The following is a 17,846-nucleotide window of genomic DNA, read 5'->3' as shown; positions in this document are numbered from 1 at the left end:
ATTGCTGTACTGTCTCTTTATAGTTTAAAAATGAATCCTTTTTTGTTCTTTGCAACTCATTTGCTTTTTTCTTTTCTTTTCTTTAAATTACTATTAACACCTGTTGATTCTTTTTTTTTCTGATTGGCCTGTCACTGCATTCCTGCTCCCCCTCCCTCTAGCTGGGTTTGTCAAGTCGCCCATGTCAGAAACTAAGCTCACGGGGGACGCCTTTGAGCTGTACTGTGACGTGGTCGGGAGCCCCACGCCAGAGATCCAGTGGTGGTACGCAGAAGTCAACCGGGCAGAGTCTTTCAGACAGCTGTGGGACGGTGCTCGGAAGCGCCGTGTCACCGTAAACACCGCCTACGGGTCAAACGGCGTGAGTGTGCTGAGAATAACCCGGCTCACCTTGGAGGACTCTGGGACTTACGAGTGCAGGGCCAGCAACGACCCCAAGAGGAATGACTTGAGGCAAAACCCCTCCATAACATGGATTCGAGCCCAGGCCACCATAAGCGTCCTTCAGAGTGAGTCCAGCACCCTACAGTAGTAGTACTGTAGTCATTAGAGGTGGCCCAATGACCCTTCCCTTCTGCATCCTTTCCCTCTTCCCCAGTATGATCACTCACCCCACCCCTTGTCTTCGTTTTTTTTTCAATCCCATGACCCTTCTGGTTGTAGTGTATGAAAACATCTGTGGCAACTTTTTTTCTTCTTTTCTTTGCCGTTCTCTCTGCCTCCCTTATCCCCCAACCCTTCTCTGTGTTTCTTCTCAGGAACAAAGAACTTGAGGAAATCTGTGACTGTCCAAAATCATCTGTGTTGGGAAGAGTTGGGGAGGGAGAACTGGGAAGCTCAAATTAAAACTCATAAAACCAGGCAGTCCAAGGAGGGTAGTGTTGAAATGGTTTTCCCTCCCCTTTGATTCTGTAGTAGGTTTCCTGCTATACTTTTGCTGATTTCTTCTCTGGTGCCTTTCTATTTTTGTTTCTCTCCCCAGTCTAACTACTTTTTATTTCTTCTGTTCTTCTGTTTGAAGCTAAGTAGCTGCCTTCACCTCTATGGTTTTAAGTTTGTGTCTGCCCAGCCTCTTCCCTTAACTGTGACTTGGTGTCATCTTGTTGTGATGGGAATGTTGCCATGGGTGCAGTGTGGTGGTGTGTTTTGGTTGTTGGGTGGCATGTAAGCTTGGATATTTTCATAGTTCAGCTCTTTTTCTTTTCTAAAACCGTGGCATGTGCTTCTCTGATAACAGCCCTCTACTGCAGCAGTGTACTCCTCACTGGGCCTGCTAATCAGTCTCCTCTTTAAAAGCAGCAGCCTGGGACTTCCTTCTTAGGTTTTGCTGTTAGGAGCCAGGTGACACTAAGCTGCAAATTACTATTTTTTTTTAGCCCATCACACTGGCTGGAAGTCAGAGTTGCAGTTGATTCCTGTTCACGGTTTGACTCTGATGAGTAGCTGTTGGCACAGTGTGCCTTATCCCAGAGGATGGGAACTCCAGACATAGTGTGGGGACCACTCACACTGGCCTTTTCTTTTTTTTTTTTTTTTTTTTTTTGAGACGGAGTCTCGCTCTTTCACCCAGGCTGGAGTGCAGTGGCGCGATCTCGGCTCACTGCAGGCTCCGCCCCCCGGGGTTCACGCCATTCTCCTGCCTCAGCCTCCCGCGTAGCTGGGACTACAGGCGCCTGCCACCGCGCCCGGCTAATTTTTTGTATCTTTAGTAGAGATGGGGTTTCACCGTGTTAGCCAGGATGGTCTCGATCTCCTGACCTTGTGATCCGCCCACCTCGGCCTCCCAAAGTGCTGGGATTACAGGCGTGAGCCACCGCGCCCGGCCAGGCCTTTTCATTGTGTCTTGAAAAAAAGAGGAAACTAACTTCCAACCTGGTTTCTCACAGTGATGGAGTGAGCTGACCAGCTGGCTCAGAATCCTCTCCTTGTAGCAGGTATGTGTGAGACATGTGCCACCAAGACTTTTGTGGCCACTTCTCTTTTTTTCTTGAAAGTGACTTGCTACCTTATGTTGGGAAGCAGAGGGAGGGAGAAGCCACCACAGAACCAACGTTCCTGGCCAAGAAGAGTTCTGGCCCCACATCAAACCTGGTTATAATTGAGGGGACATTCACTTTTGGAAAGATCCTCTGGGTTTTTCACCTTCTCTTTGAGGACACAATGAGAGATCTATAGCCAGTTCTAGCTTAAAGAGCTGATTGATCTAGAGAAAGTAAGAATAGTAAAATCTTACTTTGATGAGGAATTTGGTAATACATAAAGTAGTAAGACATGGGCCTTGAATCTATATACTTACATGGAAAATAGCAAATTAGTGTCTGTTCTTTGTAGCCACTTGAAGATCCTATGGGTAAAAAAAGACTCCTTTGTAGGGCAGTGGTAGGAGAGGCTGCTGCAGTTGGCACTGTTGAATCAGAGAACCTGCTTCTGGAAAGAGGAAAAGAAAACCTTGTCTATGTGAAAATGGGGAACATTAACCCAGTGATTTTTTTTTTAACAATATTTTTCCCCTGCACGCCTCTTTCTCCTGCCCCCTTGCTCCTTTCCTTATAAAAGCAGAATTACCTACATGGCCACAAAGGTCTGTGGAAGTTTATAGGTATGGGCTGGGCTGGGCATTTGCACTTATACTTCCAAGAGCCTGACTCATAGCTAGAATGGCCATGCCAAGGGGCTAGAAAAAGATGAGGCTTTGGGGTACCTACCTACCAATCCCGAGAATACATAGCACTCCCCCAGTTTACTTAGAATTGTCTGCATGTGGTTGAACCAAATCCAAATCCTGGCTAGACTGTCTTCAGACTTCCCCATCAGTCAGTTAACCCGAGTTAGCTGTTTTGGAGAGCCAGGAGGTTGTTGCTGCTGCTGCTGCTGCTTTTTTTTTTTTTTTTTTAAACACCCTGGATCCAACTCTAATTGGACTGTTTTATGGTCTCAGCGTCCCAAAAGACATTGCTCTATGGGGACGTCAGGTGTTCTAAGAATGACCTCCTGGTAGTACTTTCCCCAAAGCTCATTTAGTATGTAAGGCAGGAAGAGAAGTGTGCCCAGTTTTTAGGTATCTCTCTGGCCATAGCATGTTCTTTATATATGCATGATGGCTGGGGTAAGGGTCTCCTATCCACTGCTTTTAAATAGACATCAGTGGCAGGTAAACACATTTGAGCTTCTCCTAAATGTTCATCTCTCTTGGACTTTGGGCAGCGCTTGGCCACAAAAATAAAAGCCCCACCTTCATCCTGGTGCAGAATGCAGATGACGCACCATGGCCAAGGAACTTGGTGTAGCACTGTTTTTCATATACAGCAATCACAGGAGGCAGGTTACCCTACCCCACAACCCTCCTATGGTTCAGAATCATATTTAAACCTATTTAAATTATCCACTTGCTCCCAGCTGACTCTTTCCTGGATCTTTAACACTTAAGGGAAAAAGTGCTTTCCTTTGCCTTCCAAGAATTCTTGGCAGAAAGTCTACCAGGTTGCTTTCATCAACTTCTTAATCTCCCTGAGCTGCAGTGGTCATTTGCATCGCCACAGGTAAGAGTAGCGTTTACTTTGGCCTCCTTGTATTTAAACATCTGGAAGCTCTTGGCCTCATTCTCAGAGTTTACCCTTTCTCAGTGCAGTCTGAGAGGAATAGCCAGAAGGAGAGTCCCAAGTGGGACAGAAAATGAAATTCGATAATAAAAATTCAGTAAAAACCTAAAAGTGTTTTTGGGTTTTAATGTTGCCTTTATATTTTTTTAATTTCTCTTCTGTGGAGTACTGGTTCTATCTTTTTCTCTTTTGTTTTTGCTTGGTTTTGATTTTTCTTGGAATCGTGATGCTTTCTGCTGATGGTGTGTGTGCGCCTTCCATTGCAGGGTTTGCAGCCATTCTGCTCGACTTCTTAAGGCCCAGGGATTTGGCTTCTGTCCAGTGTGTCTTGGAAACCATGGGACACCACTGCGCTAACGTGTTTACATGCATCTGCTTCTGTCTTAGTGGCTGCTATGCCTCCATTATCTGTACATAGAGAGCCTGTTTTTGATGTTACTGATAAGAACCAGTGCTGAATGGAAGATAACCGTTATCCTTTTGCCAGAGTTGGAAAATAGAACTAATTTGTTAATTGAGCAAACTTAAGGTTTTGCATTATTACAAGTTTCTTCAAAGACATTAACTCTACAAGTCAGAAATGTTACATCGGTTAGGAGGTCCTTAAGACATTACATTTCCCAAGTATCCCACGACTTCCCCATGCTTTCCCCCTCCCTGAACAGCAAGCAACTTAGTTCCCATGGAGGGAGAGAGTTCTTTCCTCAAGTTAAGGCTCAGCACAATACTGTATAAAATGGTGAGGGGAGCTGCTGCAGAGCTGTAGATAGGAAGTGGCTAGACACAGGGAAATGGGAAGTCAGTCAAGGGTTTCTGAGAGGGAATTGGAAAACAAACAGCAAATACCTCTTATTGTGGTTGGGAAAAGATGGTTAGTGTAGACTTCACTTGGAAATGTTTGATCAAAAGTAGAGAAAACTAAGCCTGGGGAAACAATAAAGACAAAGCACATTAACAAAAGACAACAAACATAGAAATGTCTTGACTTGAATACAGTGATAGATTTCAAAGTGCTTTAAAGATGAAGCTTCCAGGAATAATATAGAGTGACTTTAAACATTTCTGTTCAATGTATTATAATATTTGACTCAAGTAGGTTATTTTTGTAGATAAGCTAGTGATCCCAGGTTATCTAAGCACAGAATAGAACCAGAAGGTGAAGTATATATACCTTGCCCAGGACACAAGGTGGTCGGGGTGGTCTTGGGGCTGGGTGGCAAGGATAGAGAATTCAGTCAGATATGTCTTCTAGGCCCAGCTTTGCCATTAGTAATACTTATGGCCTTGCACAAATCATTTCACTTTTCCAGCTCCTAAAAAAAAAGTGGGATTCAATGAACTCTAAGGGCCTTTCTAAAATTCTAGGAGCCCATAATACCAACACAATATTGCACTCTAGTTATATTTTCTCAGAATGGAATGTGTTTTAAAAGTGCAATTCTGAAAACAACAACTTGTTTTGGGAATAGATATGGCTGGAGAGGAGGAACTGATGATGCTTTCTCAAGAATTTTGCCTCCACAAAATTTGGAAAATGCAAGTGACTTCCAATAGGAAGTTTGCTTTTAGAATCCACAATGTCTTTTTCTGCATAAATAATGGCCTATGGTTTGCCATAGGTTTAACATTTAAATGTGGGGAAAGCTATACATGTATTATGTAATTATTACTGTTCCAAGGCCCAGTGGTACAATAGGGAATTTATTATAATAGGTATATAAATGATATGGCCTTTGTCTTCAGAATGGCAAGGTGGAGCCTGGTTTTCTAATTGAAGCTGAATTGTTTGGTGGTTCTTATAAAAAGGTGGTATTCAAAAGCGTAAGTGGATTGTTACCAGTACAAGCACCTGTAATACTCCCATTCTTTCACGTCTAGGCCAACTGGTCTTCAGGCTGTTGTCTGCGCTAGTGGTCATTTGCTTATAATCATTGTTTTTCCTTTCTTGACTTCCTCCAAAGTGGTAAAGTGAAATTCCTCATGTGGTCCTGTCTGCCCTCCCTCTTTTTCTAGTTTCCCTCCCTCCTACCCCGTCCAACTCTCAGGCCAGGGCTACAGAGGATGGAAGGCTATTGCCCCCTATCATTGTGCATTCTTATTACAGAGCCAAGGATTGTCACCAGTGAAGAGGTCATTATTCGAGACAGCCCTGTTCTGCCTGTCACCCTGCAGTGTAACCTCACCTCCAGCTCTCACACCCTTACATACAGCTACTGGACAAAGAATGGGGTGGAACTGAGTGCCACTCGTAAGAATGCCAGCAACATGGAGTACAGGTGAGAGGGGTGGGCAGCTCCTGGGAAGGTGGGAGGGAGTGTGGCTGAGCTTACTTGACATTCATAATCCATAGTTGTGCCATGCAGGAGGAACATGAGATATACTTGGTTCTCCCTTTGAGAGTCCAATCCAGTATATCTCAGGTAAGGCCCAGTAGTCTAGAAAAGATTCTCAAAGGAGTCTAATGAGCAGCCAGATTAGAGAACCATAGATGATCCCCTCACTATAATCATAGAGAAACTGAGGCCATGAAGTAGTGATTTGTTCAGGGTAACAATGCTAGTCAATGGGAGAGTCACACTTAGAATGTAGTCTCTTGACCTAATCCAGTCAGATTGAAGTTAGGTTTGAAGAAACAGATTGAAGTCTGCTTTGTGACTGTAGAGCAAGACATCTCCCTAAGCCATCTTTCCACTGGGTAGATTTCCTAGTGAATTCCCTTTTAGTAGTGTGTAACATCATTGTACCCTGATAAGGACCAGCAGCTGCAGGGCTCTTGAATGATCTGGATTGAGGATGGTAGCCTGGAAATATCCTTTGAAAAAAGAAGGATATTTGCTGGCTAGAGTTACCCAGCACCCAAATATTTGGTGCTTTTTGGAATATCTAGAACACATGGCACCCCACCTTGCAGAATGGTTTGTTCCTGGTTGAAGACTGTCTGGAAAAGAATCAGCTAATCCTGCTTAGAAGGTTAATGCAGTGCAAAGAAAGGGAGCACTGAAGTGAGACCAGGAAAGCCTGTGTATCCAGTGATAGCAAGGGCATTCTGCAGGATATTGCAGCATTGAGATCTTTTCACATCCCTTATTTAGTTGATCCAAATGAGTTTGTGGATCCTCCTTTTTTCCCAAGCAGGGAAACTAGGACTTGAAGAGTGACTCTTGGCTGCTTTAAGGCCAAATACTGTATTTTAGTAAGTTCTAGAACCAAGGCTAGGTTCCAGGTCTTCTGATTTTCTAGAAATTTTTCTAGAATTGTTTTTATTTTCCCTGCTATGCCATCCACTTAGTGGCAAGGTAGTTAACCTATCTCCACTGTAGTTTCTTCAGATAAAAAAAAAATTAGAAATTTAGCCTCAGCGATTTTCCTCATAGTTTGGAAAGGATTAATCAAATAAAGTTGTTAGGTGGAATGAAAAGCATTTTTTTCTTGTTCTGTCCGTTAGTTTTACAGACTTGATTTTTTGTTGTTATTTTATTTTATTGAGACAGGGTCTGGCTCCGCCTCCCAGGCTGGAGTGCAGTAGTGCGGTCTCAGCTCACTGCAACCTCTGCCTCCCGGGCTCAAGCCATCCTCCCCAGTAGCTGGGACCACAGGTGCACACCACCACACCCGGGTAATTTTTTTTTTGTATTTTTTGTAGAGACTGGGTTTCACCATGTTGCCCAGGCTGGTCTTGAACTCCCGAGTGCAAGCAATCTCCCCACCTTGGCCTCCCAAAGTGCTGGAATTACAGGCGTGAGCCACTGCGTCCAGCCTTAGACTTGTTTTTTATAATACCTCCTTTAAGATAGCAGACATCCAATCATGTTTCTCTTGGGTCTTGTACTATTGCCTGCAAATCGTTGAGCTTTAACTTCATGAAGCTTCAGCCTGACTTTATAAAATGCTTCTTCTCTTTTTTTTTCCCCCTCAGCTTATTTGAAGCTCTCCAAGGGTGTTGTGTATCTCTAGAGTTTTTCAGGGATTCTACATTTCATGAAATAACAACTGATGAGTTCCTTGGGCTACCTAATAAGTCAGCCTGAAGAGCCGATTTCAGAACCCTGCTTCTGCCTAGCCTGTAGGGGACGTTATCCCTTTGCTTTAATTTCTTCCTAATAGCTAGTCCAAGGGAATGATGTGGGGAGATTTTGAGCCTATAGACATGGACTCAAGTGGGAGTTACCTTCCCAAGTATTTCCCAAAGAACTTAGAAATCTAAGAACTTCAGTCTTAAGTTCAGGGCTGAGTTTGAGGAAGGAACAGCAGCTCTTTCTTCAGGGCTTAGACTCAAAGAACTTCAATTTAAGCCCTGAAGAAAGAGCTGCTGCTCCTTCCTGAAACTCTGGAACACTTGTTGATAAGAGCAGCTGACTTGTCTGTTTTCCAATTGGGAACATACTGATTTAAGAAGAGGCATGGTGTCACATTGAGAAGACACCTTGACTGCTTCTCACAGAATATGGTGCTGCCATGTGGATATCTTGAGACAGCCTGGGGATAGGCTATGTCTCTCCTCGTCCATAGTCTCTTAACCTGTGTTTCCTTTTTGGAATGAGCAATATAAGATGGATAAATGCATTAGGCCAGAGTGGTCGAGTTTAGGAGTCTTTCTTAGACATTAAATAGTGCAGTAGAGATTTGACCGTCACAAGTATCATATTTTAACCGCTAAGCAAAAAAGCTAGAGCTCAGCCCTATATAAATATTTATCCTCTGATCTGGAGGCTGATGTTTTTCTTCTTTCTGTAATTACTCACTGACCTTTCGGCATGTGTTTGGTGTATGTGCTTGTAGGCCAGAGTGTACTGAGTTGATGTGTAGTTGACCCTCGGGGGCAAGGAGGCTTGTTTGGGATCACGGTGTGTAATTGAGATGAAGTGCTGTTCTGGCCATATATACTACTATTTCTTTTTTTCTTTTTTTTCGCAACAGGGTCTTACTCTGTCACCCAGGCTGGAGTGCAGTGGCATGATCATGGCTCACTGCAGCCTTGACCTCCCAGGTTCAAGTGATCCTCCCACCTCTTAGCCTCCTGAGTAGCTAGGACTATACACGCACCACCTTGCCCAGCTAATTTTTTTATTTCTTGTAGAGACAGCGTTTCGCCATGTTTCCCAGGCTGATCTCAAACTCCTGGGCTCAAGCAGTCCACCCACCTCAGCCTCCCAAAGTGCTGGGATTACAGGTGTGAGCCACCACGCCTGACCCATACACTCTTCTTACAGCCCTTCCTGTCACTCTGCTTAACTTGATCTGAATCTGTGCACAGATACTCACTCTGTGTTTGTGTTCACTCAGTAATTCATTCATTTATTCATTCCCCTGCCATATTCCAGGCACCAGGCTAGGTGCTCGGTATGGGATAGTATGCTGAATAAACAGTGCCTATCCACATAGAACTTGGTCTGTTGGGAAGTCGGACATTAATCTAGTAATCACATAAATATATAATCAGACACATGATAAGTATTGTGAAGAAGCACAGAGTAGTGTGAGAGAGAATGTTGTGGAAGGGGATGACATTTAGATTGGGGCTGGAATAAACTGACATGTAAGCCAAGACCTGATGGAAAAGGAGTTAGGTAGACTTAAGAGTGATGAGAAGAGCATTCTCTGTAAAGGAACATCTTGTGTGGAGGTTTTGAGGTGGGAACAAGCTTGGTGCATTGAAAAACTGAAGAGAGACCAGAAGAGCTGGGCAGTGGCATGGGATGGAGCTAGGGATATAGATAGGGGCCAGATCATGTAGGTCCCTGGGGTTTATCACAAGACTTTTTGCTGCGTGTCTGTGGCTGATGCTCTGATGGCAGATTTTTTTCTCTTTCTTTAAACTATGCCTGGGTCCTGTTAGCGAGTAGACTTGTGGAAACGCATGCTACTAAAAGACAAGGTAGGAAGAACAGAACTACCAAAACAAGGTCTTTGGAGAAGCTCAGAAAGCTTGTGCTTTTTGTTTGTTTTTGTTTGTTTGTTTCTCTTGTTTGACTGGAACCACCAGGTGAACAAGAGGTTTTTAGTGATTTTTGTTTTTGTTTTTGTTTTTCTGAGACAGAGTCTTGCTCTGTCACCCAGGCTGGAGTGCATTGGCGTGATCTTGGCTCACTGCAACCTCTGCTGCCCGGGTTCAAGTGATTCTCCTGCCTCAGCCTCCCGAGTAGCTGGGATTACAGGTGTGTGCCACCACACCCAGCTAATTTTTGTAGTTTTAGTAGAGACGGGGTTTCAGCATCTTGGCCGGGCTGGTCTTGAACTCCTAACCTCGTGATCCACCCGTCTCAGCCTCCTAAAGTGCTGGGATTACAGGGGTGAGCCACCATGCCCAGCCGTGATGGTTTTATACTGTATATCTGAATATAAACTATAGTACTTTGGACATCCTTCTATTTTGATTACTTCTTTTGCATTTTGTTTTTCCCAATAAACCAGAGCATCCTAAGGTTAGGGACCATGTTGCTGTTCCATCTTTGTATTCTTGGCACCTGGAAAAGAGCAAGACGTTAATGTTTTAGGATGCACAGAGAGGGATTTTTGCTTTTAGTTAGAAGGAGGTGAGTTGCTTTAAGGGTTTGGAGAGCAGGATCCCTGATTACCCCTTTGATTCTCCTTCTGTTGTATATTTTGACCGTTCCCAGTTTCCTCACTTGGTTTTTCTTCTCATCTCTGCAGGATCAATAAGCCGAGAGCTGAGGATTCAGGCGAATACCACTGCGTATATCACTTTGTCAGCGCTCCTAAAGCAAACGCCACCATTGAAGTGAAAGGTACAACCCAGCAGAGGCTGTGGTGTGAGCCTCTCACTCTCCTTCCAAGACAGTACTTTGGTCTGGAGTCCCAGTCTTCAAGCTCCTCTTCTTTCCATGTCGAGACACAATATAATGTTATGGTTAGGCCACAGGCTCAGGAGCGTGGCTGCCTAGGTTTAAATTCAAACCCCATCATCTACTAGCTGTGTGGCCTTGGTGGTTTACTAACTTCTCTTTGCTTCCTTTTCCTCATTTTTAAAATGAGGGTATCAGCAGTACTTACATCATGGGTCTTTTAGGAGGATTAAATAAGTTAATGGATTGAACTGCATAAAATTGCTGTTTTTATATGTCAAAAATGTTTGAATGTTGGCAGCTCCTATGGCCCAAGGCTTTGTAAAGCTCTTAGATCAGTGCCTTACAAGTATGATTACATAGGTCTTCTGTGGGCCAGCAGGATTGAGGGGAAAGTACACTGTGCAGAGTGGACATCAGCTGTTTGTGGATAATTCATTAGAATTTTAATAGGAACCTTTGAAAGATGAGACAGTAGCAGAAAGTTCCAAGAAGGGCAAACAGAACTATAAAAGTTGGAGTCAGCCAACATCATAAATTTCAGCTTTCCTAAGTTATTTCAAAGAAGCATCTGAGACCCAGAATAGTGAAACCTCTAGCTGTCTGTCACACAGTGAGTTTGTGGCAGAGCTAGTCTAGAACACAGGTCTTGACCCCCAATCCAATGTTTTTTCTACTCTCACAAAATTATCACGAGAAGGCAGGGCTACTGTTTGAGGTCAGGTTTTTTATTTTCAGTCTTTCTCATTTTGCTTAGTAAGGACACAGACTTGTTCTTTAAATCCATAAAGTTATCCCTGGAAGCTAGAAGGACAAATTTAGGAGAAGGAAGGGCCTGTATAATAGGTATTCAGGTCTTCCTAAAATATTTGGAAGGTTAAAAATGCAGATTCAAGAAAGGCTTAGACACATTCAAAGTTTCCATTATATGGTGTTATTAAAAGAAAGTAGTATCTTGGTGACACAGTCCTAAACTTGTGGGTTGATGTAGGGATGGCCACTGCCTCCTCCAGCTGCCAGTTTAATTCTGAATGCCTAAAGGAGTTACAGTTACAGGTCACAGTGGGCCAGAGAACTTGGCATTTGATTTTTTTAGTGGCTTTTCTTGGAGAAACCTTGGTTTCTACCCATTTTAGAAGAATACCACATGTATTCAACATGAGGATGAAGGATGTGGGAAAACATTTTCTCTAAGCCAGTGAGGGCTTTCCCCAGCCTAGGTGAGCTGAATTGTGTGGGGAGACCTCTCTGTGAGACTTGAGGCCCTGCAGCGTTCCTGGCTGAGCCTTCGGCACAAAGTCCAAGTGCAGAGAGGCAGGGTGGGTGAGGGAAGGAAACTGGGGTGTCTAGTTCATTGTGCTCACCAAGCCTAAGAGATAATTAGTCCTAACTAACTGTAATCGTTAGTGACTTTGAGTTAATGATTTCTAAATAGCACTTTCAAGGGTGGAAATCAAAATGGTTTTTCCATTTGTTTGGCTGCTTACGAAGGTGGGGGTTTAGTGGCCCTAGAGGCATCTTTCTTCATAGTCTCTTCAGCAGGTAGGAAGCAGCAGTTGCCAGGGTCAGAGAATAGGATGCTGTAGGCCAGGAGTATTTGCAGAGCAAGTTACAACTTACGTGTTATATTCAAGGTGCTTACTATGCACTGTTGCATTCTCACTGTACAAATAGCCCTGTGTAGAAGGTGAGGCAGATGGTGGTATCTTGGTTTTACAGAAGTAGACCTTGAGGGAATTCTGTTTAATAAATATCCTAAACCACATTCTGGACCACCTTGGATAGATAGACTGTGTGTTTATCTCTCAAGAAAATTTGTAAAGAATTCTAGTCTGTCTTTCCTTCTCCCCCCAACACCTGGATAGAAAAGAGCTCAATGTTTAATGTCTTGTCTTCCAAGTTATGGATAGTTGAGTCTGGTAAAGACTATGAACACTTCGCTTTTTCTGTATAAGTTTTAAAAGGTTTGCCATAGGCCCAGGATCATATTCTAGGCTAACCTCCAATTGTGGTTGGGGTAGAAAAACTGCCTTGCATTTGGAGTAGTACATGTCTGTATGTTAGTTCCGAAAACATTTTAATAGAAACCCTCATTTTATTCCCCTAGTGTCTCCAGGGTGGGGATAAGAGACAGTTATCTTTTTATAGCTGTAGTGATTTGAAAAATCTGCTGAGTAATAGAGAGTTAAGAGGTAGTTGTACTTGAGAACAGAGAGGTTCCGAGAACATCAGTGGCCTCTTGGCTGAAAGGAGTCTCTCAGAATCTTCCTGTGTGGCTTTAACTGAATCAGCACAACAGGGCATATAATTCAGACCATGCATATATATTTCTTCAACATCTATTCTGCTCTCAGCCATTTCTTTCCCATCTGCCTTTTCCTGTCTTTCAGAACATTTCTGGGGTGGTGTTTGGGCTCGGCACTGTGGGAAGTGAAGGATTTAACCTAGCCAGGGACTGGGCATTATCTGTCAGATTACCAAACCTTGAGTTATCTGTAGTCTACAAAAGAAAAGAAGGCTGAAGGAACCAGACAGAGGGACAGTGGCCTGGGAACAGAGCCAAGATGATCATGTTTTTTAACCAAAGCCTGTAGATCACCGTCAAGAAAGGAATTTGGAGGATAGGAGTATCTACATGTAGTGGGGGAGGCCTTGTACCTGAAGCAGGTTTTTAAATTCTCTTCCTTTTTTTTTTTTTTAAAGGACACAATGTGGCATAGTATAAACATGAAGATACAGTTGAGGGTTATGTTTCTCAGGTATTCGGCAGGTGATCTGCACATATGCGGAGAATGAAGATGGAGCAGGGCTGGTCAGGAGAGGGAAGACAGCAGTGATGAGGCCTTGTGGAGCCCAAAGCCCCACCCCCCTGGGATCCACTCAGCTAATACTGAGGAGGGCATCTCTGTCCTCAGCTTGTGACTCTTCAGAGGCTGTGGTACCAGAGTGCACACCTTACAGAGAATTCGTGAATGAATAGATGTTGAAATTTTCTATCCCTATAATTTTTCAACCTTTTGCCCCTTACTCCTTCCCTCTTCTCCTTCCTTCCTTTTCTAAAATTTTGAAAAAAAAAAGTGCTCACAAAAAAGCAAATTAAAAATCCCGATATCATTTACAAAGTAAAAAGAAAAAAAATTGCTCTCATGACTCCCAAGCAGTATCCTTATCCCTTAACCATTTTGGTTAGTACAAGAAAGAAAGAGTTTGAATTTTATTGCTGTTTTTGGAAAAGGATTTTGTTGGTCATCCAATCCTTTGCAACAAATATGTCACTGCCTCTTGTGAGAGGCACATCCCAGCCCAGAAGGGGGTTGAGGCTGTTGTCTTACTAGGTTCATCTCACCCTCCTTATTGGACATTTCAAATGAGTTTCAGTCTTTTGGTTGCTGTGAGAGCCAGGATCTTGTTTTTCTCCTCCCTACTCCTTAGCTCTCTCTATATTTGACTATTAAGAATAAAGGTTAGGATATCTATAAGTGGCCTTGCCCTGCCTTCCTATTTCCTACTCTGTCATGGTGCATTACAAGTGACATATTAATCCAGACTGGCTAAGGCAGTGTGGTGGGGATGAAGATCATTGTGAAGAGCAGTGATACACAGACCACATTCACACAGCACTTTCAGCATGCACAGCATCTCCACCGTCCTTTCTTCACTGACAGTCAGGAAAGGCAGCTAGTGTGATAGGTGAGGATGCGTAGAGGTTGTGACATCCTTTAGGTCAGAACTGATGTCAAAGCAACCTGCTTCTGACTCAGAATTGCCGTGACTTGAGAAGTCTTTGAAGGCATAATAATATGAAGCTGCTGGGGCATTTTGAACATTAACTTCAACCCAAAAACCATACCTGCACTTTCTTTTCCTCTCTTCAAGGTGCCACCCTGACCTTCCTTAATAAGAATAGCTAACATTATTGCACACTTATGTTAGTCAGGCACTGTGCTAGGTGCATTATTTGTTCCTTTTCTCTCCTTTAGTGTCCACAACTCTATGGGATAAGTGCGATTATTATCTCTACTTCCCAGGTGAGAAAATTGAGGCTTGAGGGAATAACTGGCCCAGTGTCAGAGTTAACTGGTGGAGCCAGGGTTCTAACTCAGGCACCCTAGCACCAGATCCTGTGCTCCTAAGCACCAAGCCATGGTGCTCTGTTGAGCATGTAACATTTAAAAGGCCTTGACTAAGAGTTAGGAGAAATGTGTTCTAATTGTGGTCCTGCCATTAAACACAGTGACTCTGACCAGTCACTTCCCTTCTCTGGGTCTCAGCTTCCTCAAGTGCCTGATGAAGTAGAAGGAGATAGCTCATCTTTAAGGTTCCTTTGTTCTGTGTGGCTCTGACGGTCTAGGTTCCCTTATGTGGACAGAGATGAGAGGTTGTGTATTAGGGTTTCCTAGAGGGACAGAACTTATAGGAGATACATATGTGGGGGTTTGTTAAGTATTAACTTACATGGTCACAAGGTCCCACAATAGGCTGCCTGCAAGCTTGAGGAGCAAGGAGAGCCAGTCCGAGTCTCAAAGCTGAAGAACTTGGAGTCCGATGTTTGAGGGCAGGAAGCATCCAGCACGGGAGAAAGATGTAGGCTGGGAGAGGTTGGTTATTGAAGGAAGTGATTTCCAAGTCCATTTTCCTAGTGTTATTGGAAAATTTCAATTTGTCAGTTTCTCAGCTTGGAAAAGTCACCTGAATGACTCCCACACCTCTACCCACTCATCTCCCTGTCTTGTGGGGGGTATCTGACCTCCAGTACTGGTGCCAGGAAAGGTGATAGAACAATGGTTCTCCATTTTGATTTAATTCATATGAACTGTGGCTTGGGCATCAGATTAAGGCACATCAGGTGATTATGGTATACAGCCAGGATTGAGGATCACTGTCTTTGAGGAAACTTCTGCACCTCTTACTCAGTGGTTTCACCTGCAGAAGGAGGCGCCTGTCCTAGACTGCTTTAGTGTTCACAACCAATGATGAATCTGCTGTGGGTGGAGAATGCTTGTTTGAGCCAAAAGCCTGCATCCTTCTTGCTTCTGTCTTGACCGGTCTCATATTCCTTCTTGGGCATAGCTCTTGGCAAGCAGTAAATCTTCACTCTCCCACTGCCTTCAGCCAAGTGTTCATTTTGTCCACCACAAAGATAGGTGTTTTTGGGATTTGATAGGTTGCATGAAGGAAGCAAATAGACTGTAAATGCAGAATCTCTGTGTTTACTTGGAAACAGCCTACTCATTGACAACACCTTTAAGGATAGATTTTCTTTGAAAATAAGTTGCTAGGTTATGAACATGCTTTAAGAAGTGAGCACCAAGGCCAGGCGTGGTGTCTCACGCCTGTAATCCCAGCACTTTGGGAGGCTGAGACAGGCAGATCACGAGGTCAGGAGTTCAAGACCAGACCAGCCTGACCAAGATGGTGAAACCCCGTCTCTACTAAAAAATACAAAAATTAGCCAAGCGTGGCGGTGCCCGCCTGTAGTCCCAGCTACTCGGGAGGCCGAGGCAGAAGAATCGCTTGAACCCGGGAGGCAGAGGTTGCAGTGAGCTGAGATCGCGCTGCTGCACTCCAGCCTGGGCAACAGAGTGAAACTCCGTCTCAAAAAAAAAAAAAAAAAAAAAAGTGAGCACCATATAAGCAGTGTCTGTAAAGAGGCCTTATATCTTGATCACTTTCTTAAGTCTGTTCTGTTAACTTTATTTAATATCATCTGAAATGCGCCTCCATGGCCTGAGTTGACAGTTTCTACAGCATCCAGCCTGGCCTAGAAGCTGACCCTTTGCTCTAAGTGCACCAGGTTGGGTAGCAGAGGGTACTGAGGAACATGTATTTGTCCTCAGCCAGAGTCCCAGACTGCCCAGATAATGAAATTGGGTCAGGTGCTGTTGGGTAACTGAGACTCTTTTGGGACCCCTGTGTTGCTGTTTATTAGGATACTGGAGGAATATCAATTAACCAGTGTGACTAGAATATGTGACTAACAAGGCCAGAGAATGAATGAATTCCTGAGTGGATCAGAGATCTCTTCTAAGGGTCTTTTTGTTACTTTGTTGCTTCTACCCCTTGCTCTTGCCACTTAGTCTGTGCCCCACTAAGAGGGTAAAGGGAAGCACAGAGTATCGTCTCTTGTCTCCTTCAGGATATGAAGGCTTAGTTAGATGCTCAGACCTGCTTTTAGACCAACAAAATCTGGTTAAGCGGTCCCTTATTAAATGGCAAGCCCATAGAAGGTGAGGCACTAAAATAGGCCATTAATCAGATAATTTATCAGTATCTGACCTGATTAAACCTTATTTTTAGAGCTACAAACAAAAGTCCTGTTTGTATCAGCAAATGGGGAGAGCACATAGTAATCAGTATCTTTGATTTCTTAGAACTAATGACAGAGTCCAAGCCTTAGCCTTTCCTTTCCCTGACTGATGTTTAAATGCTTGACCCTGAGTTCCAACCATGTTCTAGATTAGTACGGAGATGTAATTTAATCCTCACAAGACCTCTGAAACATGTGAGTGTTACTGTCATTTTACAATACTAAAACTCAGAGTATTTGACGTGATCTGCCCTGGGTTACTCAGTTGGTGAGTAATAGAGTCGAGATCAAGTCCAGATTTCCATGTTTTCAGGTCTGAAGCTCTGTCTTTATGCTACACTAATACAGAGTAAAGTCTGACTGGTAAATCAGTTCTGCTTTGGGTCTAAGGTGTTTTAGCACATCTATAAGTAAAGATAACTTTTGGGCTCTTTGCTCTGCAGTTACCAGTAATGCATGATGTATAATGCACATATAAATATATACATATATAAATATATATTTTTAAAATTTTACTTTAAGTTCTGAGATACACGTACAGAACGTGCAGGTTTGTTACATAGGTATACTTGTGCCATGGTGGTTTGCTGCACCTATCAACCTATCATCTAGGTTTTAAGCCCCACATGCATTAGGTATTTGTCCTGATGGTCTCCCTCCTCGCATGTTGTATATTTTTATTTTTGTGGACTCTGTTCTAGTTTATTTTCCCCTCAGTATGTTAAAGTACAAAAACCATGGTCTCTGGATTCAGACAACCCTGAACTTGGATTCTAGCTTTACCATTTAAACATTAAGTTACTTTTCCAAACTTGAGTTTTCCAATTTTAAAATGTGGGGTAATGTCTGCTTCATCAATTGGTATATTTGTATCTATACATACAAATATGCATAATAAATTACCCCAAAACTTAGTGGCATAAAATGATAAGCACTTACCACCTCACAGTTTTCGTGAGTCAGTAATTAGGGAGCAGCTTAGTGGGGTGTTCTGGCTTGGGGCCTTTCCTGAGATTTTGGTCAAGCTGTTGGCTGGAGCTGCAGTCATCTGAAAGGTTGACCAGAGCTGGAGGATCCACTCCATGTGTACAGCTCACTCACACGGCTCTTGGCAGTGGCCCTCAGTTCCTCAGTGTG

At 43.5% G+C, this 17,846-nt stretch overlaps 1 protein-coding gene across 5 annotated transcripts in view; it reads left to right on the top strand.

The window, feature by feature from the left end:
- The window catches only part of NPTN (neuroplastin), a 74,031-nt gene that overhangs the window by 36,485 nt on the left and 19,700 nt on the right, over nt 1–17,846 (top strand). For 3 of the 5 annotated variants that reach the window (XR_004030555.1, XM_012507464.2, XM_003267188.4), the window contains exons 2-4: nt 162–509; nt 5,704–5,875; nt 10,251–10,345. Coding sequence is in view for 4 of the 5 variants with exons in the window: in XM_012507464.2 (XP_012362918.1) it covers nt 162–509; nt 5,704–5,875; nt 10,251–10,345 (615 nt within the window). In the remaining variant the exon portion in view is untranslated. The remainder of the gene's footprint in view (nt 1–161; nt 510–5,703; nt 5,876–10,250; nt 10,346–17,846) is intronic. The other 2 variants (XM_003267187.4, XM_012507465.2) reach the window with 1 other exon arrangement.

The sequence above is a fragment of the Nomascus leucogenys genome, chromosome 6 (assembly GCF_006542625.1).
Source record: "Nomascus leucogenys isolate Asia chromosome 6, Asia_NLE_v1, whole genome shotgun sequence".
NCBI classification, from domain to species: Eukaryota; Metazoa; Chordata; class Mammalia; order Primates; family Hylobatidae; genus Nomascus; species Nomascus leucogenys.
Note: the sequence above shows the minus strand (reverse complement) of the source record. Positions and strands in the feature narration are given on the sequence as shown.